Below are 25,121 nucleotides of genomic sequence, written 5' to 3' on the forward strand. Positions count from 1 at the left end.
TGTAAAATTACACAAACCTGCAATTTACCTTTGTGACTCGAGCTCAGTCTGAGGAGCTTCGATTCTAAGAAGAAGCATGGAGAAGTATCTTAGGGAAAAGGGAAATACACAGTGGAAGCTCGGGGAACATAGGCAGGAGCGTTGCTTGGACAGTAAGATTCAGGGGGTTGTGAGCTTCAGATTTTCTAACAATCACCCTGGCATATAGGCCCTCATTATGACCTTGGCGGTCGGCTGAAGCCGCCCGCCAAGATCTGACTGCCGGGCGGCCGCCAATGCGTCCGCACTCCCGCCGCGGTCATTATGAGATCCCCGCTGGGCCGGCGGGCGGAAACCTGGTTTCCGCCCGCCGGCCCAGCAGGGTTCTCGGCCGCAACACAGGAGCCGGCGGTGTTGGGGCCGTGAGATGGGTGCAGTTGCACCCGTCGCGCTTTTCACTGTCTGCTGTGCAGACAGTGAAAAGCTGCATGGGGCCCTGTCAGGGGCCCCCTGCACTGCCCATGCCAGTGGCATGGGCAGTGCAGGGGCCCCCAGGGGCCCTGCGACTCCCCGTACTGCCAGCCTTTTCTTGGCGGTTCAAACTGCCAGGAAAAGGCTGGCGGTCGGGGACTCGTAATCCCCTGGGCAGCGCTGCAAGCAGCGCTGCCCAGGCGGATTATCACCGCCGGGGCAAATGTGTTGGGAAACCGCCGGCCCGGGCGGTGTGACCGCGGCGCTTCCACCGTGGTCAAAATTCCCTGGATTGCACCGCCAACCTGTTGGGGGTGCAATCGCCACAACAGCCCTGGCGGTCTTTGACCGCCAGGGTTGTAATGACCCCCATAATGTTAAAATACATTACATGGCAAGCAGGATGCATAAGAGGGACTTAAAGATCAGTGGAAAGGGAGAGGAAAGTGGATTGGTAGGGGTACCAAGTGAGAGAAAATACAATGTTTTGCAAAACAACAAATCTTTTTGAAGACTTTGAAAACTGAGAGAGGGAGAGAGTGTGTGTGATTTTTTTCTCTGCATGTGTGTAAAATGTATTGGTGAAATCCGACAGACACCTCACCATACCAGACTGAAAGCACTAGTACTCAATTATTTACCCAAAAATACATTTGTGGAGCTGGGGTGTAACACCCTAAACACTGCCCTTTAAGCTATGCTCCTGAACATGCACAGACAATGCAAAGATCTTCGGCTTAAAGACAGAAAGTGTGATGAGCTTGTTGTGTAAAGACAGGCGAGAGGAGCTCGGGGCACATAAACAGTGTGAGGAGATTGTGGCACATGGGCGTGAGATACGAAAGCTTGCTTTTGTATCTGTAGAAAAAAATGTATGTAGGTGAGAATGTAGAATATTAGAAAACTGTTTTGCTTTGTTAAATACATTATTTCTGTAGAATTGAGAGATTGTTAAATGTGATGATTACACATTCGCTGTGTACTGTTATATGACTGCTCTTGAAGATGTGAATTCTAAACATAATGGGGAACAGGGCCTAAGATCTGTTGTAGTACTCTGAATTCAAGACAGCATAGTTTTACAAAAATTGAGTCATGACAAAACAATGTGCAGAATATAGGATTTGATCTATCCACATGTCTGTGTGTCCTTACATTAATGTTCCTTGCTTCAAACTTGCAAAATGAAGAGCCGTGCGATGAAAGTTGGGTTGGCAATCTCGAGTTTAAGAGCAAGTTAGCTATAGGTGTCAGAAATCATTTTTAAGTGGAGTATGTTCCGAGTAAAGAATTTGCCAACTTATGAGCATCGGAATAGTTTTTTTGCGATGTGCTGTGCAGTACTCTAGTTTATGTGCAGAATCAGGTGGATAGGCCTGGCAAGAAAGAGGGCAGAGTCTTCCTAAGGGTTTTGACTGCCTACCACTAGATCAAACTGTATGACATAAGAAGGGCAGACTTCCTGAGAGAAAATGCATGTGACACGGATGCAACAAATCAGATCCCGGCATCAAATTCATAAAGAATAAAACTCCACCTAAGAAGCATTGGAAAAGGTGCTCATTATTTTCTTGTGGAAAATGCACTAAGGTACAAATATGTCAAAGTGTTTTCCAAGTGGCTGACCTGGACGCAGACACCCTCCGTGGCCCAGCAGTAAGTCACTGGGTAGGTGTTGATGGTTGATACAGCTGTAAAATGTTACCTTCACACTGCGAAACCTTTATGGAGTTCAAAGTTCTTCAGTGGGGCAAGGATGGAAGTTATGACAAGAAAAGTGTCCCCCAATAAGCACACCAGCAGCAACGTGAAATCTGCTAAAATAAAGACTTCTAGATTTCAGCCTTTTCTGGTAAATTGGACAGGGTGTCCCTGTCATCAGAAGTCAAATATTTTTCAAGTCACAACTTTTTGTATAAGTCCTGCTAGCAATGCTACCTTGAAGAATAGTTAATTAATCTTCAGAGCTCAACCCTCAGGCTCCAGTCCACGTTTGGCTGTAAACAATGGGGTTCCGTGTGTTTACTTTCAGGCCCCTAAGAAATGTTAATTTTCAGTTGATCAACTGGAATTTCCCAGGCAAGCAACAACTTATTTTACCTTAGGGTCTCTGAATCCACCAGCCACAGGTGGGAAGTTCCACAACAGCAAGTGAGCTTTTCTGTCAAAACCTTGAAAGCCGTTAGTTCTATGGATTAGTAGGAGACTGTAGCATCCAGCCCTTGAGCAAAATCCTGGACCAGACATTCAGGTTAGAGATGGAAATAACGCTCTCACATATTCATGTCAGGAAATCTTTAGTACAGCTGGCTGGTGAGCTTGTTTTCCTCTTTAGTTTCATGCAGATTCTTTACTTGGGTGTGGCAGGGAGGGTATTTTAGAACATAAGCCAGTAAGTGTTTACGCCTAGTCAATGATGCCCTAGTTAATGCTACAAAAGTACCCAGGCTTCCCATGCTTAGATTTGAAGCAAAGTGATGTGATTCTGGTCCAGAAATATAATTTTGTTGCACCAAAGCTGCCCCTGAGTTGAATGTACTGAACATTTTTCAACTCCATCCTATCCCCGCCAGTTCAGCCCACTAGATGTCAAGAATAATCTCCTCACCTGAACCACCACTCACCCCAGAACGTCAGCAGTGCCTGGTTCCACTGAATCTGGGCGGATGCTTAGACGACTAGAAATGGTGGTACACCAAGCCACTCTCTCACCCTGGGCATTGTCTGACCACGGCGGTCACAGACAGGAATGTGGATGCCTCGTGGACTGAATTTCAGCTGAGCTCAGGCAAAATGTATTTTGCATTCCAAAATTGTGATAAGACTTATGGTAATAGCAAGTTAACTTCACCGCTGTTTTTTAAACCCGGATAACTAAGGCCTTCAAATGTGACTGTGTTAGCACATAACTATTGAAGGCTGCGGATTTAAGGCTTAATTACATTTCCCACAGAAGAAATCGGTTCTGCAGAAGGAGTTGTTGGAAAACAACATTTAATCTAAAATCACAAACTATATTTTGGGAGGCAGTGTGCCAAAAATATCCTTTACTCCTTCTCCCCATAGCTGTACTTTCTACAAATAAGAGTCCTGCACAGAGAGAGCTGTCCTACCAGGGTGGTAGTTGTGGTACTTTGGCAAAATAAAAATTGTAATCCTTTCAAACAAAGCGGGTCTGGCCGGGCCAGTTCAGCGGGCCACTTCCTGTACAAATGCAGATACACCAAATGTTCTAACCAAGAAAAAATGGGAGAACATGAGCACAAAGATGGATCTTCTTAGAGTTCATACCGCACATGCTAGACGAGCCAGCACATATAGTATGGTAGTTTTCAAATAATCCAAAACCTGTCACTGACTTGTGATACCAATGGAAAGGGAAAAATAAGATAGTTGGAACTGTGGTTCCAAAGCGGTGAAGGAAAGTCAATCATAAAGGGCACGAACACATGTGAGCAGTAGACAGTGCGTCCTGAGATCTTACAATTCACTAGAAAGGAGAGCCAGTCTTGGCCAGGCCTACGGGATGGTGTGGCACTCTGGCATACCAGATAGGCAAGCCTGGAAGGGCCAGTGTGTGGTTTAGTCTTTGGTCCTATCTCGTTAACAAACTAAAGAAATAACACACCTTATCAATAGAATACGGTAGCCTAACTGTTTAATCGCATTACAGTGCTAATCACAATATAACATTTTCATTTAAGAGATCTATAACAATAATTTTGAAGTATGATGCTTCTCACATGTATGGCTTTTCAACTAACCCAAAACTCTTCTACTTACAGATAACCACCTTGGAATCCTTATCGCGTTGAAGATGATCCAGGCACTGACAGACCACCACCACTGAGATCAGTGTGAACACGTTGAGATCTGTGGGACAAGGGCAATACATCAACTCTTAACAGAGACTTCTCCTCTGCCTCATCAGGAAAGCTTCCATGAGAAGACCCCCTACAGCCACACCTGCCAGAAAACATCACAAGAGTTGGGCGAATTACAGTTTCTTTACTCTTTAGTGACTACACAAGCCTCTACACAGGGCCCATCCAGTGACATCCCTCATGAACGTCTGAGGTTGTCATTCTTCCAAATATCTCTTCCAAGACATTCATCACCTCCTTTGGAGTGCGGCTATGACATACAAAGTCCATTTGCTAAAACACAACAATAATAATTGAATTTAAGAGGGAGACAGACCATCGGCAGTAAGTTGGCGGTAATTTGTTCAGTTTAGTTGATCGGGTTTGAGGTCCATTGTTCAAAGCCAAACAAGAAGAAGGGTGCTAATTGGAGTGATTTCCATCTGTTACTCAACCCTTTCTTTAGGATATACACAAATGCTAGAGAATTACTAAAACACATCTCCCATCTTCTTCTCTAGGCGTTTTCCAGTGTCTCGCATATGAACGAACTGTGCTGTCGTTAAGAGCGATCTTAATTGTATACTTGATGCATTTGCTCTTTAAGCATTGAGTACACCAAGTCAGTAAACCAAGGTGTTCTGTTGCAAACAGATCTGTTTTACCTTCCTCTCCTCGTGGCTTAGGATTAGAACATGAATATCAATGAGATCTCAGACCTGGCCACCCAATCCCCTTTGGGGGTGGTCCCTTCAGCATGCGTTTTGAAAGTGGAGCTACGAGTCTGCTGCAAAAACCTGCTCGACCGTGACACACTGAACAAATCAGACCCATGTGTGGTGCTCCTTATGCAGTCCCAGGGCCAGTGGATGGAGGTAGGTGCCTCTTTCTTCAATCTCATTATTTATTCGTGGAAATGTTTGTTCCTACAGCAACCATGGCGACAATAGAGGTTGTGGAACCCGGACAGATTATCCTCTGTATTGCAAATGATTTCCACACAGTCCAGTGCCTCTGAATAAAGAGGGTACTGGGGGAGAATTAACCAAATGCTTTGACCCTGCCCCACCTACCAGATCACTCACTTGATTACCAAGGCCCTCATTTCGATTTTAACTAATGGGTTACTCCATCATAATGGTGACAGATATCCGTCCACAGAATTATAAATCCCACAGGAAATAATGGGATTTATATTTTGGTTGACAGGATAACTGTCACCACTGTGATGGAGTATCCTGTGCGTCAAAATCTAAAAAAGGCCCCAAGTTCAAACTTACTATGAGAGTCACTGAATGGCCCTAGACTAATTATTTCTTATTTGCAATTGCCAGCTGTATGCATTCATCAAGCAGCAAGTAGATGATGATTCTCTACATAAGAGTGTACTCAATTGCCACCGGGGCAGGGGCACTCCATTCCTTAATGGGGCAATAGGTTTTATACCTGGTGAATTACTGTATGCTTCATGGACCAAACGCTGGACACCTTCCACTCCACCAACTGTTCACTGGGCCTCCATTTGTATACCGATTCCTATGAGCCATTGTGTATACATAGAGGTACTGTAGAGACCTAATAGATGCAGTACTCCTTACTATCAGGCTGCAAACACTTCCAATAGCCACCTGACGAGTAATGTCTCAATAACACTCAATACGCAAGAACAAGGATTCTTAATCTTTTGACTCAATATTTTGACTTCTGTGGACCCCCACTGATTGGTTAATGGAATTCAGGGACCTCCCCTCCCACCCCAGTGAATAATTACTGGAATCCGGGATCCTCACCCTAAGTAGTTTCTACATTTTGAACTTTGAAACAATGCACAAAAATAAAGAAACAAACAAATAAATAAATGAAGAAATATTTTACTTAATTTGAAAACAAATGTAGACAAATCAAAATGTTACTTTTCATGGGGTGGTTGTAGCTGTTCTAAATTTGTTTTTTAAGCCTAAAAGAGGAAGCGATGTGCCAAACTCTGCCATGTTGCATTGTCTTTTTTGCTTCTGGCCGCAGGCTCTCTTTTGTCGGCCACTGATGGTCCATACCACAGACGGTTTGCCGTCCTTGCGCTGCTCCAGTAAATAGAGCACATGATACCGACTTATTTATAGCCTACAATTTCAAATTCCTTCACATTTACAGAATGTTAAAAAGTGCTCAGTTTTACATTGTGCTTCTGTATTTATAAGTACTATTTTAATCTGCTGATATTACTTAATTTTCTAAACATTTGCGGACCCCCTTAATATGTATCATGGATCCCATGGGGTCCACGGCCCACTGGTTAAGAACCACTGCTCGGAAGACATCATCAAAGAAAGGAATATTCTGGAATGCTTATTGTTGGTGATGGTTAGAGAAGCAGGACTAGATAAAAAGGGTTGTTTTTTTTGTCTAAAACATAGACCCCTTAATGTGAAACCGGTTATGGTACGATTGAAACATCAGTGGTTTAAAATGAAGTTTGCTTGTTGGCAAAACTCCTTCTTAACTTGAATGTCATGTAAAATGACTTGCACACGAGTAGATCTTGGGACTTTGGGAGGGCCCTGTCAGATCCTCTAGTAATTGCTCTGCATCTGTGATATATAGAGTGCCAGCCTGTTCCCAATTATTTTCTAGAGATTTCCCTCTAGGGACCACCTTTTACACTGGAATTGTTCTACGTGGTGCGTTTCATTTACCTAATTGTTTTTTCTTCCTGACAACCACTGCACGGGTGGGTAAAAATGTTAACTAGAGAATTAAATGGTGAAATAATGTGTTTTTAAGGCACACTTGGCTATTCTTAATTGCGGATTATAAGGTATGTTGATGCAAGGATGCCTTCTCCGGAGTCAAAGGCTGTCGAAGACCCTTAAATCCTGAATGTAAGAATTATATATCTTCCCCTCTACGTTATTTCACAATAGCACTATCTATGCAGTTGCATCGTCATCGCCAGTACTACTGGTTATTAGCGTTAATGACCCTTCGGATGATCTCTGATTGCCCTATTGACCAACCTGTCTCAGAATTCTTTCACCTGCAACCGGAATACGACTTCAAAGGGACCTGGGATATATACATATGTATATATAGAGTGGATCAATAAGATATTGAGTTTGCTTCTTTGTTGGCCGGACTTCAGTCCTTCCCTCCCCAAGAGGCAGGTTATTAATAGGCCTTGCTATTGTCAGAGATGTATCACTTGCCCTATTTTTCTTACGGGTGGACATGCAGCCGCTGTGCTTCGTTTTATGAAAATGCAGTGATTAAGGGGTTGAGGCCGAAAGAGAAAAACCTAGTGCTCCTTTCACACAAGAAGCTGAGGCACGCAGCACATCTACCTGTGCATTGACCTACCATTATATATATATATATATATATATATATATATATATATATATATATATATGTATACCATTGTATATTTATACATATATATTATATATATATATATGTGTGTATATATATTCACTGAAAAAACAAAGGTTATAGGGACATTACAGTTAGGCTCACATTTTAAACGTACAAAACCATAGAAATTCACCTGTTATAGATAGAGTTATCTCAGGTAACTATAATTCATGCTCTAAGGTAACTATAACTCGCTCCCCCGCCATGCATTTTTTTTGTCAGAACTTTTACTGCAAATATTACATTGATATTATTAATGATGTTATCAAAGATATCATGAGAGCGGTAATTTGTGGGGTAATTAGCAGTGGATGGCAAGGGCGTGAGTTATAGTTACCTTAGGGCACGAGTTATAGTTACTTAGTTACAGTTATAGTTACTTTATTATAGTTTTGTCAGTGAATTTCTATGTTTTTTTAACATAAAGTAATTTTCAATACTAAACGTTGATCCAAACACTGCTGCGCACAGCCTTTGACCATACACACCAGAGCTTAGCCGCAGGGCTTGACCTGTAGCCAGGCAATGTGACCAACCCCCTATAAACACCCAACCTTACGCCGCGCAAGTCCTTCTGCAGTGTGCAGTGGGGTTGGCCTCAGGGCCTGACCTGAAGCGAGCCCCTGAGCCCAACCCCACGCTGTGCACGGCCTTTGGCCATGCACAGCCAGAGCTGACCGCAGGTCTGCGTGGCTCCCTTCCCCTGGCTAATTTCAGTCCCAGAGACCCCAGGACCTGGCCTCCTAAAAAAAAAAAATCTGGGGCGGAGGGGATCATGTGTACCCCCTCCCCTGGCTGATTTCGGGCCCAGGGACCCCATCACCCCTTGCCTGACATTAATATATTAATTTCTTTGTGTGAGGGGGGCCACATGGCCTCTCTTCCCAGGCTGATCTCGGCCCCGCAGACCCCATGCGCCTGGGGCCAGCCTTATAATTTTTTTTGTTTGGGTTGAGGGGGGCTGATCTTTTCCCCAGGGACCCCATCCCTTGAAGCCCAGCCTAAACATTTTATTTTTTGGGGTAGGGGGACACGCAGCCCCGTCTCCAGGTAGATCTCGGCCCTAGGGACCCCATCCCCCAAGTTCCACCCAAACATTTACATTTTTTGGGGGTGGGAGGCAGCACATCCCCCCTTCCCAGGCTGATCTTGTTCCTGAGGACCCCATCCCCCGGGGCCCACCATGTGACCTGGGTGACAGCCAGCTCCCCACCTCCTGTGGGAACCGCCATTGATGTCACAGAGAGGGAGCTGCAAAAGCAGCTTTCTTTCTGTGAGACAATGTTTCTTCTGTTTCCCTGCATGCATCTCCGCGGGCAGAGAAATCGAGGAAACCTCTGCTCAGAGTGAGGGAGAGCTGTTTAACAGCTCTCTCTCACTGCAAGTGGAGTGTTTGCTCTGACTTGGTGGGAGCTATTAAAGCTCCCACCAAGTCACAGCAAACAGCTATGTCCCAGGGGTGGGGACCATGGTACATAGCAGGAGCTGGCGCTGAGGAGTGGCAGTCCCCAGGGCCATTGTAGGCTCCACAAGCGGGGGCAGCGCAGCCCTCCTCCGACTTTACAATTTAGCCCTGGGGAGGTGGTGGCCCCCGGGGCGCGGGGGCGTGTTTCTCCTCTGCACAGAATTACAATCAAGTCACGGGGAGGTGGGGTCCCTGGGCCTGCGGGGGGTGGCATGACACCCCACATCAATTTACTATTCTGCCTTGGGGAGGTGGCAGTCCGCAGGGCAGTGGGGTGGGGGGCTGCATGGCCCCCCACACAGATTTACAATCAAGCCTCAGGAAGGTGGCGGTCCCTGAGGCTGCCGGGGGTCACTTAGCCCCCACATCAATCTACTATTCTGCACCAGGGAGGTGGCACTGAGCGGCCCCCCCACACTAAATTACAATCAAGCCCCGGAGAGGTGGCTACCCAGGGCTGCGGCGGCCCCCACACTGACTTCCAATGAAGCCCTGGGGAGGAAGCAGACCCCGGTGCTGAGAGGGGGCTGTACTGCCCCACAGCATCTACTCAAAAAAGCCCCAGGGAGGTGAGGTCCCCAGTGCTGCGGGGGCCACTTGCCTCTTCTGCATATACTCAAGAAAGCCATGGGTAGGTCCCCAGGACCCCTTATATTAGTTATGGCATTTTGCCCGCTACGAGGTGGTGTTCCCTGGGGTATGAGAGGCTCCTCCTCACCCAATAGGAACAAAGTCCCATGGAAGTGGCAGTCCCTGGCGCAAATATAAGCCCTGGAGGGGGACCCAGATGTCCCCCTCCTTATATTTTCCATGCCACCGTGACTTGGCTTATTAAACAAGCATTTGCAATGCAATTGGTCTCGCATTTGCTTGAGTTAGAGCTATTAGCATTTTAAACTCCTAACCAAACTTTTCTTGCCACATAAACTGAAAAGTAAAACAGTTTCACATAAGCGAGCCAACGGCCACCATGAGCATGAGCGCGAAGCAGACACACAAAAGGAAACAGAAGTTCGCTTGCAGTGAAACATATCGGCAAAAGTGCAATTATCCATGTAACCAGCAAAAGTGTAATTATCCATTTAACAGGGTCAATGTCATGCAAAGCGCTCGATTACTGCCCAGCAAGATCACGCTGCCTACGAAGTAAAGATAAAAATGAGTCCAGAAACCATACGGAAAACATGAAGCCTCGTATGTTTTCAGTAGTTGGCCGGTGCGCTCAAGGAGGGCTAAACACTGGAAAAGGCATGACGTGTGCATGCCTTTCACTAATTAAATCAAGCGAATTTTAAAAGGCAAAACCACGAACCAACCAAAGCGATGGCGTGGTTAAAAGCCCACAGAGAGATTACACCAGGAACAGAGCACTTTGTGGGCTCGACCTTAAAAACAAGTGCGAAGGACAGTGCCTGTTTTTTTAAAACCTTATTACAGTGAATGTGCGACTACGTTGCTAAATCATGGTCATTTGTATTTTTTAAAGTGTTTTTTTTTTGCTCTGGTGGGGATCCTCTGGGACCTCAGCACCAGAGATATGGGATCAGCTTGTCTCTCTCCAGGCTCCTATTCCTTTTTCCTTTTCCTTTTTTATGGTATTTTTTGTCTTTTTTTTGTTGGGGGATTGGCTGAGGCCGAGTCCCAAGATGGCTGCCAACATTTCCTGGTTGAAGTTTTGGCAGCCAATCAGAGCTGTGCATTTCCCTGCAAGAGCTTTTCATTATTAAGAAATTCATTTCGCGAAGGAACTACAGCCGTACAGATACAAATTTATTTTCCCTTCAATATCTCAAAAACGACTGCACGGATTTACACCAAATAAGTGAAAGCATAATCTGCATACAGAAAGCTAGCTTTCTGCCAAATTTGGTGTAATTCAGTCCAGTGGTTCAGGCTGTAGTCATATTCAAAGGTCCTATGGGAGTTAACATGCAACACGTTTTTTACACCCCCTTTTTATCAGCCCCTGCTTGACGGATCATCCTGGAACTTTCCGTGCACAACAAGAATCACCCAGGCACTTGTTTGGGGGAAATTTTGTGAGATTTGTCAAATGATGCCAAAGATATAGGCAAGTCAAAAACGCTATTTCTCTGGAAACGTGGCCCTAACTACAACTACTTTTTGGCGACTGCCACTAGGTACATATATATATATATATTTATATATATGTGTGTGTGTATGTTTGTGTTTGTGTGTGTGTGGCCCAACAACACATTATTTTGAGCAACAGTAGTAATAAACACAAATTCACCTATTTATCACTACAGTGCAAAGGTCAAATTTCATTTTATTGCCATAGCTGAGCTAACGTTTCCAGAGGCATCTTCAAAGTGATTGTGGTTTTAGTGAATTATGGCCCATGTCTATGGAAGGTTTGCGTCACCTTAGCGCCATTTATTTTGGCGCTAAAGCAGCGTTAAGTTAACTCCAAATTTATACCTGTCTAGCGTCAACGTTTTGGAGTTAGCTCCATTTTTAGGAAGCGCCAATCCACCTTGCTCTAATGAGATGGAAGGTAGGCGTTCCCTTCCTAAAAATGACGCTAGCCCCCCAGCGCTATATTTAACTCCTGATGCAGAAACTACGTGCAACTGGGAGGTGGGCCAAAATGGTGGTGCTAAGCCCATTTAGCGCAATTATTTAAAGCCTGGTCAGAACAGGTGTTAAAGTGCAGGTAGGCCCATTTCCATGTGGAAACACCATGGAATGGGCACAAAGATGCCCAGACCAAGCCCAAGCAGCACCACCACCCACACCACAGGGACAGTACAGGAAGAGGGAGCAAATCCCAGGTAAGTTGCAGGTAAGTGTTTGTGTATGTGGTGTGCCATTGGGGGCCCCTTACATAGGGCCCCCTGCCTGGCACTGGGTATGTAGGGCTTGCCCAGGGGCACTGGTCCCCTGTGGTAGCCATTGGGCTAGGGGTAATGACTCCTATCTATACTTAGACAGGAGCCATTTTTGGGCTGCTTGTGTGTCAAAAAATGACGATATACTGACTAGCGGCAGATATTTTTCCGCTAACCAGCCTAGCATCATTTCTGACCCACTAGCGCCATTTCCCCATACGCCATCCCTCACCGGATAGCATCTTTTTTTGAGATGCTAGCCATTACTTAGCGCCATCGTGCGTAATTTTATAAATATGGTGCACGGATGGTGTTAGGGAATGGCGTTAAGGAAAATGATGCACCACTGCATAGCGAAGTTGTGCGCCATTTTTCATAAATATGGGCCTATATGTTTTAAAAAGAATAAGCATTAAAAAAAAAAATGTCGGGCGTAAACGAAATAAGAAGTTGCACAGCATGAAAATTTACTATTTATTTTCATTGTCAGTGGAGGGAAGGGGCATCTAATGAGTCATGGCCCTTTCCCACGCTTAACAATGGCAATAATATATTGCACTGCACACAAACACACACACACACACACACGTGCAGAGTATAATATGGCGCTATGGCACTTTGCAATTAAACTAGAATTAGACTTTCACACTGTAGCACAAAATGTGTGAATGTACATTTATTAGTACAGTTGCTCCAAATAAGATGAGTTATTGGAGCACCTTTGTTTTCACCGCCATCGGGTGTGTCTGTCTATGTATCTATTTGTTTAAATGTGTGTGTGTGTAAAAAATGAAAAATGTGGCACAATAATATGTTATTATTTTAATTTTGTATTCTATTGATGATACGTGTACAGAATGACAGGTGTATTATCACAATACTACGAATTAAAAACTGTTTATTACCTCACAGATTGCATGCTGCAATAATTCACCTAGGAAAACAAATCCAATGGTCATTAGGCCTCTTCATTGCGATTTTACTTCACTGTATAAATGTAATCCCTTGTAGCCTGACTTTGGTAAATAAATTAAATATAAAAAAAAATCTCCATATGTGCAAATGCATAGACGGGAAAATGCTTTTCATTAGAATTGTTGTGCGAATGGAGGGGCGTCAGAACCCACTCAAGGCTTCTCCTCTTTGCTAGTCATGACCCTCCCCTCACATAACAAGCACAATAAAATCACAGTCCTTGACAATTCACTATGGGGGTCATTCTGACCCCCGCGGGCGGCCGGAGCCGCCCGCCTGGAGGGAGCCGGCGGAGTGGGTATGTGCGATGGGTGCAGTGGCACCCGTCGCGTATTTCAGTGTCTGCAAAGCAGACACTGAAATACAAAGTGGGGCCCTCTTACGGGGGCCCCTGCAGTGCCCATGCCATTGGCATGGGCACTGCAGGGGCCCCCAGTGGCCCCACAACACCCCATACCGCCATCCTGTTCCTGGCGGGTCGATGGCGGTATGGGGTGTCAGAATCCCCATGGCGGCGCAGCAAGCTGCACCGCCATGGAGGATTCTGCAGGACAGCGGAAAACCGGCGGGAGACCGCCGGTTTTCCTATTCTGACCGCGGCTGAACCGCTGCGGTCAGAATGTCCTGAGGAGCACCGCCAGCCTGTTGGCGGTGCTCCCGCATCCCCGGCCCCGGCGGTCCTTGATCGCCGGGGTCGGAATGACCCCCTATGTATTGACCTGCACACCATACCATAATAAAACGTTGATGAAAGGCATTGAGAAACAGCGAAGCACAGGTGCATGCAGGCACACAGATGTGTTCAATAGGAGTACAATCATCCACCACCCAGCTCACCTGAAGCTGAACCCACATCCACAAGCTGAAGGCAAGCACCCTTAATTTAACCGGTAGGTCTTAAAAAATAAGCAAGTACTTATACCTGTGGAATATGGAGATTACATAACGCATAAAGCTGTGACTGCACGCTGCACTGTAGGAAACGCTGTTTTATGTGACTGGTAAAGGTATCCACCCATTTAAATAGTATGTTGGAGGCGGAGTCCAAGAGGTTTTATTCTCCAGTTAATTCCTAATAAAAATGTCCTTCCATGTGGATCTTTTCATGTGCTGTGAAGAAATTAAAAGCCCAGTACCGCATGTGTTCCATGGTCTTCTATCTCAAGAACGTACATCTCGGTTCTCCGTTTCCTATTATGTATTTTCCTGTTTACCATTGTGTGAGTTTTTCGCCAGAAACATTTCATAGGTTTTGTATTACGCCGTGGGTTAGGTGTTTTTGTGATTTTAGCCAAAATGTTTCAGTTTTTCCTAATTTGGACACACGAATTGCATACACAGCAGACGTGCATACATGAAGAACAAACTTGTTTTAAAACAAAATGCACAAATCTAAAAGTATGCCTATAAAATCATTTATCAAATCTTGGACTGTTGCTCAACAGAGGTGAGTCCAGCACACGCCACACATTTACATTTTGCTTGAAATGTAAAGTTATAGTTTCAGTTATTTCCTTTGATTGAGGCTTGCTGGATCAGAGGGTAGCCTTTGATCACTTGATGTAGTCTTATTTTGACAGCTGAGTTTCAGATCCATGAAATAGCACCTAATCCATAAAATTGTGCATTGGCACCAACCTCAGTTTGAGACCATGACTCTCCTAAATAGGCACGGATTCCATGGTACTAGGGGGCATATTTACAAGCCCCTTGCACCTCCTTGTGCCACATTAGCATTATTTTTTTTACGCTAATGTGGCGTTAGGTAGGTATTTCCGATGCGCCACATTTACAAAGTGGCCCAATGCTTGCATTGCGCCACTTTGTGACCCCTTGCGCCACATTATGCCTGCGCCAGGCATAATGTATACAATGGGGGTGTTCCGACGCTGGGAGGCCCGAAAAAATGGCACAGTGAAACTAACAACATTTCCTAGCTCATAGCAGGTGGTAAAATGATGCACTATTATTTTCAACGGGCCTCTGTGCTTTGATGCACTAGCGACAACATTTTTGACTCTAGTGTAGCAAAGCACCACAATAACATCAAAAATATTGATGCTATTGTGCTAACAACTGTCATGGTGCTCCGTATTGTAAATACAGCACAACCATGGTGTCATTAGATGCCGGGAGGGCGGGGCAAGAAAAGTGGCGCGTCATCCATGATGCACCACTTTCTTGTAAATATGCCCCTTGATATCTCTGCTGCACCACAGAGTCAAGGCATTTCCATCTGAACCAGGCTTCACATGTGTCCAAGCACTGGTCATCTCGGTGTAGGCAACACCCTGTTCAGTGGTGTTTAATGTCTCATGCTACGGACCGAGGATCTGGGACATCATCCTGATGCCGATCAGACAGGTTCCAAAGGGATCTTAAGACATATATATCTCTTCAAGGAGCACCATGACCACAAGTAAATGTCAAACCTCAACCACCTTTCAAACAGCAAATATAGAGGCATGTTCACTTTGTATTCCACTCTCTTGTTTATTGGTTTGTTGGTTTATTGTTATGTGTGCATTAGTACCAATTTTGCACATACATACAAATAAATATAGACACTCTAAAGAAGTGCTCTTGGAGTGCCATTTCCTGAGTCTAATGCTCCTGCCTTCTTTGAATCAGAAATAATCACATTCTGTGCACTATGCGACACAGCATTGGCAAAAAGAGCCTTTTTCTAATGACATCTTGAGGTTATCTGCTAGAAACTGTTTTATTGTCTTCACACGCCACCATTTGTGTATGTGCAGGTTTGTACTGATAAAAACAATACTTTTTAAAAACAGAAGGACTTAAAAGAGGCTCATTTTATTTGATTTTTATTTGTAGAGTTATATATAGAGCACACTTGACCCTCAAAGTACTATGCACAGAGAAACCATTGTTATATAGCAACTTAGTGTCAGAGAGCTAAACAGAAAAACAGTATTATTTGTTTCATTCCGTCTAGTACCATGGACTACAAAAAGAACAAAACATTAAGATCATCCTCTCCCCAAGCTCTGCTGGCTATGGTCCATCAGCAATAAAACAAATGTTGTATGTAGGTGCAATGTATCAAGCTGTCACGGCATCCATCCTGGTCTGGGCTATTATGGAGTGTAACTCTTTAGTAAAAGCCTTTTAACCTCGTTCTTGATAGTGATGGTTGATGGGCATGCCCAAAGCTCTCATGGGAAGGAGTTCCATATTCTCAGGGCAAATCCAGAGAAGGTGTCTGCTTAGGTCTTCTTTTTCTTGAATCTCCGAGGTTTCATCAGAAGGAAATTAGTGTCCCAAAAGGTAGTGGTTTTCTTCTGAGATTGTGATTTTTTCTGCTAGGTACAACAGTGAATCATAGTGCAGAACTTTGTAAGTCAGGCAAGCTGTTTTCATTTGGATTTTGGCTTTGAAGGGGAGCCAATGTAGAGACCGGAGCGAGGGTGTGGTATGGTTGAAACGTCTCGAACCTGTTATCAGTCTCGCTGAGGCATTGAGTGTTGACTTGTGTGGTTCAATTCTTGATTTTGGTAAACCTGTTAGTGTTGCCCTCCCATAGCCCAGTCTGTATAAGACTAGGGATTGAACTGCCATTTCTAAGTCAGTTGTTGGGAGAAATGGTTTCATCTTCTTGAGGAGGTTGAGATAGAAAAGCACACTGCGTGTTGGTAAAACAATGTGTTCATGCACGTTGAGGTTCTTATCAATGGTTATCTCAAGTGATTGTGTTGATTTGATGATAACGGGTTGACATTCTATAACGCTGAGATGATTGATCTATTCTTGAATGGCAGGGGGAGGTGTTGAGTGGGGAGATGAGTAGGAATTCTGTTTTTAGGGACTTCATGTTGAGGTAGTTTCATGTCAACTGGGATTGGGTTTTTACTAGTGTGTCATTAAGTCTGAGATATCCTTCAGTGAGGAAATCTTCAGGTAGAGCTTAGTACTCAAGGATTGCTTGTTTGAGGATCTCCAGCAGTGCTTCCAAATAGAGATTGAGGACTGTGGAAGAAACGCTGTATCTGTAAGAGATTTTAAATCTATTTAGTGATCATGTAATAAAGTTTTTTTGTGCGAGTGATTTTAAAGAAATGGGGTGAACCGCTTGAGGACATTTCCTGACAGCCCCATTCTGTGTTCTAAAACCTGTAAAAGATTGTTGTGGTTCATTGTATCATACGCTAGGTAAAGGTCGAGAAGATTCAGGCCAGATTCCACCAGGCGGTCCAGGTAGGCCAGGCCCACCCAAGGTAGCCCCCTGGCTCTCCCAAGTTCCATTTGAAAGTACAAAAATATATTTTGTTTCTTTTCCTAATGATTCACGTGGGCCTGCAGCCTCGCTTTGTGAACCTAATTGGTAAATGCAGTGGACTATCCGAAGTTCCTGGGATAGGTGTGACGTCCATGGGGTGGTGGCTGTTTAAATGCACACGTGAAAAGCAAGCATAGCAGCAACATGTCTGTTATATTAAAAGTGGGCTGCAAGCTCCAATTACACTATGCTTAATAGATGGCATATGGCCAGAGTCACATAAATGTTGTGATTCTGCAGATGGGGTGATTTCTGCGTGATTATGGATTGGCAGCATTTGCCACATACTGCCAATAATTCGCTGATTTTAACTAAAAAAAAATTCTAGTTCAAACAGATCAAAACCCTACCACATGTGCTGCCATGCAGTAGCAGGCTTTTTGTCATGAACAGGCAACTCACTTCTTTGTTGCAGATTGCTGTATTTAGATGTTAAATTGATATTAGTAAGGGGAAATATTTGTCCACACAATTAACGTGTAAAAATTTTAAAATGGTGAATACTGCTTCAAAATATTCCTCATTAGGCCACATAATTTGTATTTTCTTGTTACATAATTTAGTACACCTTGCCGCATTATGTGGTCCTCCCTTGCCAAGCAGTTACAGTTGGCCCTGAACACGGCAGAAACAATCTAAAAGGATTTTGACATCCTAAAAAAAGTAATTGGAAATAAGCATACAATCAATATATTGTTTAGTAGTGGTTCTAGTTTTAGTTTCTTCCTGCTGTGACACAACAGTTAAACGTAGTCACCTCTTCCTGCTGGCACATCCTCTGCCAGCTCCGCAAAATCTTCAAATGGACCCGGTCGACTGTCGCAAAATAATCACCCACGCCCTAGTCACTAGCAAGCTTGACTACAGCAACGCACTCTATGCCGGCACCACAACAAAGAACATCGGGAAACTACAACTCATCCAAAACGCTGCCACAAGAGTCATCCTGAACCTCCCCTGCCAAGATCACATCTCCCAAAACCTGAGGACCCTCCATTGGCTCCCAGTTGAAAAGCGAATCAAAATCAAACTACTCATCCACACCTACAAGGCCCTGAACAACATCGGACAAACCTACCTGAACCATTGCATCTCCATCCATGACCCTGTCAGACCCCTCTGCCCCTCCCAGCAGGCGCTAGCTTCCATCCCATGTATCCGGAAAACCAACCTGCAGAAAGATCTTTTGCATACCTCACAGCTAAGAGCTGGAACAACCTGCCCACACACCTCAGACAAAGCCCATTTTTCACCATCTTCAGGAAGAACCTCAAAACATGGCTGTTCGAATGAGGCCCAGACCCACCACCAGCACCTTGAGACCCTCACGGGTGAGTAGTTGTGCTTTAAAAAAACTGATTGAGTGATGTTGGACTTTTTGCTTTTGCAGGGTCATCCCCAGTCTTTTTGCCTCCTTCCTCCTATTTTTTTTCTGACCTCTCGCTGTTGGCTCTAGGACCCTGAGCACTTTATCACTGCTGACCAGTGCTAAAGTGCAGGTGCTCTCCCATCTAAAGTTGGTATGATTGGCTTATACCTAATTGGCATATTTAATTTACCTATAAGTCCCTTGTACAGTGGTATCTCTATACCCAGGGCCTGTAAATTAAATACTACTAGTGGGCCTGCAGCGCTGCTTGAGCCACCCACTGAAGTAGACTTTCAAACCTGTCTCAGGCCTGCTAGCGCAGGGCCTGTGTGCGCAGTTTTCTGCCACAGGGACCTGGCATCTAAACGTACTTGCCAGGCCCAGAACTCCCCTTTTACTACATGTAAGTCACTCCTAAGGTAGTCCCTAGCTAGCCTTATGGGCAGGGTGCTATGTATGTAGAAAGGCAGGACATGTGCCATATTGCATGGCCTGTCCTGGTAGTGACAAACAGCCTAACTTGGTGTCTCACTGCTGTGAGTGCTGCCTTCTCATATATGTGTAAGGGGTATTGTCTGATTTATGAGGGGTAGCGTAGGCGTGTTTGGTATGGTTGTGATGGTGATAATAAATGCTGCTTACTGGTGTGGGTGTATTTTTTATTACTATCACAGAAATGCCACTTCTAGAAAGTGCACATTTATCTGTGCTTATGACTCTGGTGTTTTGCAGCTTGACTCCAATCCACGTCTGGGCAGTGACAGTTGGGGCTTTGTGCATACTTTTCAGACAGCCTGTACACAGGGAGGGTGGAGGTGTCACAGAGATGCATCTGCATACTGAATACTGAATAGTCTTCCTGGGCTTTAGATTTGTAAAGGCTGTGCCCTGGCCTCACACAATAGGGTCGTTAACCCCCCACTGATGTTTGGAGCCTGTACTGAAAGGAGAGAGGGGGTACTCCCAGAACCAGTTGTAACTGGCTGGAACCTCCTCTCCCTACCATTGCAAAACATTATAAGGACTGATATAGTATAGGGGAATTTTCCCCACAATTTGGAGACTCTTGGAATCATCTTGGAACTGGACACCAAAGGCTGAAAGGACTTACCAGGAACCGCCATGGACTGCTGCTGCTGTCCTGACCTGTGACCTGCCTGGTCACTGTGAAGGACTTGCCACTTGCTGCCTTTCCCTTGTGCTGGCCTGTAGCTGGGCCCTCCACCTGAGGACCTTGTCTTAAGATTCTGCTCCCCAGGGTGCAGGAAGCTGTGGCCCCTGACTCCTGTATCCATTTCTTCATGAGGGGTGCTTCTCCATGGTTGCGGCTGCCATAGCGCTGATTGCAGCGCGCTTTTGGAGCCTTGGGAGCTCATAGGCTCCTTGCTGCATTGTGCCCCTTTAAAAATGATCACCGCTGCAGCCCTGGCTTCAAGAATGGTTTTGGTGCTTTGAAAAGCGCTCTTTTTGATTCCCCGAATCACCGCCGCAGCCCGGGCGTCTGATATTTACAGAATGCGAGCCTCACGCACTCTTCAGTGCCCCCGGGGTACCGTGCGCCCCCTGGGCACTAGCCACCTCCGATCTTTGAGAAGATCACCGCGGTGGCCCGGGATGCTGGAAGAACACTCGCGCACCGCATCGGGTGCGGGCGAGTGTCTGCTTGGGCCCCAGGAGGGGGTCTGATCTTCTTGTGGCTTCAGGCAGGACCAGGGAAGGCGCGGGGAGTGCCACCTTCCCCCTAGCCTCTGCGTTAGGAGCAGGATGCTCCTTTTCGGCTGCTAGTTATAACGGGCATTATTGTGGCCCCCCTTTGGTGGAAGAGCCAGTGGAGGCCCGTGGGGGGCCCCCAGAGATTGTGGGCCCCCGAGGAGCCTGTCATTAAACCGGAGGGGGTGCGTGGCGCCCCCCTCCTGCCCTAAGTTGGTTTTGCTGGCTTTGGCTCCCCTGTGAGGGCCAGTTGAGGCCCGGGGGACCCCAGTAGTCACGGTCCCCGAAGGGGCCTGTCTATAAGAGAGAGGAGGTGCATGTGCCCTCCTCTGACCCCAGAGGATAAGGGAGGCTCCCGTTTTGCGCATAGGAGCGCCGGGGGCCCCATTGTTCATCTTCTAGGCACTGGAGGTGCCTTCATCCAACCAGGTACTGTTTAAAGGACCAATATAGCTACAATCCAAAGTTCTTTCTACAGACTTTTATTGATTTGGTTATGAAAATGTTCCTGTTATGGGCATGACATGCTAATATGTTTTCTAACTTGCCATATGTTTTCTAATGTTCCTTTTATGGACATTGTATGATATTCTTATGACAAGTGCTTTGGTGTAATAACATGTTTTCCTGACTACTGCTTATGCTGCAGAATACTAAGTAACCTGTGTGTTGGGTGTGACTACTGCTCGTTTGCAGAGTAACTAATGTGTAATGTTCTGACAACTGCTAAGGTAGCAGGATAGTATTGATATGTGATATTTGGTCTTATAATTGTGTTGTGTACAATACAGTATATTTTCACATACTCTGGTGTTGTGTTTCCTTTGTGGTGGGGATTTTGCATCACGTGTGTTGTGTGTTGTGCAAACGCCTTACACATTGCCTCTGGGATAAGCCTGACTGCTCGTGCCAAGCTACCAAGTGGGTGAGCAGGGGTTATCTTGGACGTGTAACTCCCTTGCCCTGACTAGAGTGGGTAAGTTCTGCCTGGCTGAGGTGCATACCCTAGCCAACCAGAAACCTCATTTCTAGCAAGTGATTAACTTGTTGCGCTATATGAAAGAAATCACTGCCTATGCCACACATTTTCACTTTTCTGAATTGAAAAGATTTTTCCAAGTTTCAGTAACATAACCCAGATACAAAATGGGCACGGGCAGTGCAAGATCCTGTTATACAAAGAACAGTATTGGCAACCATTCTGTGTCAGTGCTGACAACATGTCCTGCCACTGTCCTGCCTACTCCAAATCTCCATGGGTAATAGTTGAATCTAACATAAGTTGAAGGACCTTAAGGCAGAGACTGAACCCTTTAGGGCACAGGGAACTGTGCATTTATTCTCTCCCAACAAATTATTTCTTTAAAGCACATGGCTAGAAATGGATTTTAGGGCTACTGTAAACCCTCAGTCGTAAAGCAGTAAGATATTATAGTGGACTAATGCACTTACTGCTAAGATGTTCCTACAATCTGCTGAGTTAAAATATTGCTATTCAGCCTTTTCATTCTTGACTAAAGATTGGGACAGTAGTAGGTGTAAAAATTGTATGCCCTGCATCAATATAAAAATCCTGAGCTTCTAGCAGTCCATGAGTTCTGATAAGCAATAGACATATGAGCTGTAAATAATTGTTTTGGCACAATTTGAAAAGCTGAGCACAAAACCCACTTAGACCACTGATTCATTAACTATCAATTAACTCACAGCTATGGATGTGATGGTGTCTTTTCATCAGAAGTCCTGAAAAACCTACATCCACAGCTTCCACCACTGTGGTTCTATAGGGCAGCAAACTTAATCAAAAATTCTAGGTTCTTGACAAGAGGAAATGGTGATGGGAATGGTACAGAGATTAATTAGAGGGGAGTCTGAGGATAGAAAAGATGAGGGTAGGGGAAAAAAGGAAGGATAACAAACGATGGTAAGACAAGAGGTAGATGAAAGAAGAGTAAAGTGGTGAGTAGAAGGGGTGAGAAAAATATGACGAAAGGACTGATTAGAGAGGAGTAGGAGAGTGATGTGTCTCATAAGGTAGAGAATGTGCTTAAGATATGTTAGAGATTAATTAATAAGCATATAGCAGGAGAACAATGAGCAAAGTGGGTGATGTGACTAGAGTGATTGATAGATCTGAACTGAGAAAGGGGTGAGAGGTGAATAGAGAGAGTCCAGTGGGAAAGGGCAAAGGTGGTGGATGAGGCTGATAAAGGATTAGGATGATGAAAAAAGGAAAGTAATCAGAGAGGAGCGGTGTGAGTAAACACTAAATTGTGTTGGGGCAGAGAAGGAGTGATGAGAGGCAAGTGGAGGAACAAAAGGGGGAGGAGGATAATTGGTGGTGAATGTGATGGAATAGAAGAGACTAGAGGGAGAAAAGAAGAGGAGGGGATTTGTCAGTCACAATTTATAATATACTGTTCAGGCTAGAGGCACACACATGAGCTATACATTTCCACATTGTTCCCCTTAAAATACTTTCTACTCAAAGGACTGACAGTTCAATATTGGTTGAAAAATTAATCATCAAATTACAATTCAAGTTTTAATCCTCAATTTCAATGCTCTTGGCACAGTGGGCAGCTAAAGGAGCAAACAGGCGTGCATATGATGTTTAGCCAGTTGCCACATTTGATTGCTCTTTCAATTATTATAATATTTATTTGAAGTAAATGGACAAAAATCACACAGCCCTTTACAATCGCATTCAAATTTGCAGGTCCCCCAGGTCTTTCCAGATCTTCTGCATACACACACTGTATAGTCCAGGCCTTGGTGCTGCTGATTTTTGAAATATTTAGATCTATCCATGGAGAACAGGTGTGGGGCAGCAAGATTCCAAAGTCCATTTATGCACACCAATTAAAGCACAATCGCTTGTGCAGAAACAGCTCAAGCTTTCTTTAAATACACAAAGGTATTACCCCATAGGCAGCAGCAGTGACGGTGAGGCTGACAGAAGATGGTGAGGTGGAGAGAGTCAGGGTTGAGATGGAGAGAGAGGAATTGGTGTTTCACAGAAGGGGTGTTGAAGCAGAGAGAGAGGGCATGAGATAGGTAAGAATGTGTGAGGGAGACAGGAGGGTCAGGCAAAGAGACTGAGGAAGAGAGATTGAAGTTTTAGAAGTGAAGAGAAGAAGCAGTTGAGTGAGGGAGAGAATGAAAGAAAGGCATAGTAGAGAAAGAAAGGCGAACGAGTGCAAAGAGAGAGGAGACTGAGTCAGAAAAAGAGAAGGGTGATTGGAAAAAGAGATTAGGGTGATGTGGAGAGAGAGGAAAGAGGTTGCCATTGCAGGTAGACAGGAGGATGAGATGGCAAAAGATGGATGAGATGGAGAAAGAGAAAGGTAAGGTGAAAAAACAAGATTGAGGCATGAGGATGCAGAGGGTGAGGTGGAGACAGATAAGGGTGAAGCATAAAGAAAGGAGGATGTGGTGTAGAGAAATGAGGGTACAGCAGAGAGAAAGGAGAGTGAGACAGAGAGAAAGGAAAGAGAGACAGAGAGAGCAAAAGAGTTAAAGAATTTTTGGCCAGATGTAGCAAAAATTTGCGAGTCGCAAATGTCCCGAATCGCAATTTGCAACCCCGCAAAATCGGAAATGGGATGCAAAAATCCCATTTCCGAATCGCAAATTGCGACGTGAGCCATTACCGACTCACAAAATTTGCGACCCCATTGTGCGATCCGCAAATAGGTAGACGCAATTTGGGAGTCGCAAACCATATGAAAAAGCCACTCGCAAATTGCGACTGGTCGCAAAAAGCCCATTTTGCACACCCGAATTACCACTAAGTCAGAGCAGGTGGTAACCAAAAACAAAGTATAAAAGGAGACCTAGAAGGCATCTGGGTTACTCAAAATGGCTGAAATATATGTCATAGCAATGAGGAGGAGAGTCCACGCCTCGCAGCAGAGGAGGAGGAGGAGCCAGAGACAGGAGAGGATATACAGAACCAGGCAGACACTTTTCCAACAAACTGAGCAGGAGATTTATGACAAATACAGACTCAGCAGTAAAGCAATATTAGAATTAATTGATCTACTCAATCCGCAGCTTCAACGCCAGACTGTGCGCGGCTGCGCCATCCACACACATGTGCAAGTGCTATGCTCACTGCACCTCTTGGCCTCGGGTAGCTATCAGGGGGTGATTGCAGTGGCAGGTGGGGTATCCCAAAGTGCACTCTCACGATTCTTCAGATCATTCCTAGATGCCATACTCACACACATGTCCAGATACATATACCTACCCAGGAATGAGGCAGAAATCAACAGCACCAAGTTGGAATTCTACAGAATTGCCAACTTCCCACATGTAATAGGGTGTGTAGACGGGACACATATACAAATATGCCCTCCTGCAAATCTGGAATATCTGTTCTGCAACTGGAAGTGTACCCACTCACTGAACATCCAGCTGGTATGTGACACCCATTATGTTATCACTGACATGGTAGCCAAATTTCCAGGGAGTACACATGACTCTTACATTTTCAGGCACAGTGGGATACACCAACGCCTAGAACGTGGGGAGTTTGGAGACGGATATCTATTAGGTATTGCTGAAGACACCCTGAAGCCATACACACAGGTCACTGTGGAAACCATCCATGCCCTGCTAACATTGTTAAATTTTGCCACACGGGTGACAGTGCGTATGCGCTACGACCATGGATACTTACCCCGTACGTAACACCCAGCAATGAGAATGAGAGGCAATATAACAG

General features: G+C 45.0%; 1 protein-coding gene across 2 annotated transcripts in view; it reads left to right on the forward strand.

Moving 5' to 3' along the window:
- Positions 1–25,121, forward strand: part of CPNE7 (copine 7) — a 606,098-nt gene that overhangs the window by 61,718 nt on the left and 519,259 nt on the right. For both annotated transcript variants that reach the window (XM_069216819.1, XM_069216820.1), the window contains exon 2: positions 4,236–5,188. In XM_069216819.1, coding sequence (XP_069072920.1) covers positions 5,009–5,188 — 180 coding nt within the window. In that variant the 5' untranslated portion in view covers positions 4,236–5,008. The remainder of the gene's footprint in view (positions 1–4,235; positions 5,189–25,121) is intronic.

The sequence above is a fragment of the Pleurodeles waltl genome, chromosome 12 (genome assembly GCF_031143425.1).
Source record: "Pleurodeles waltl isolate 20211129_DDA chromosome 12, aPleWal1.hap1.20221129, whole genome shotgun sequence".
Taxonomy (NCBI): domain Eukaryota; kingdom Metazoa; phylum Chordata; class Amphibia; order Caudata; family Salamandridae; genus Pleurodeles; species Pleurodeles waltl.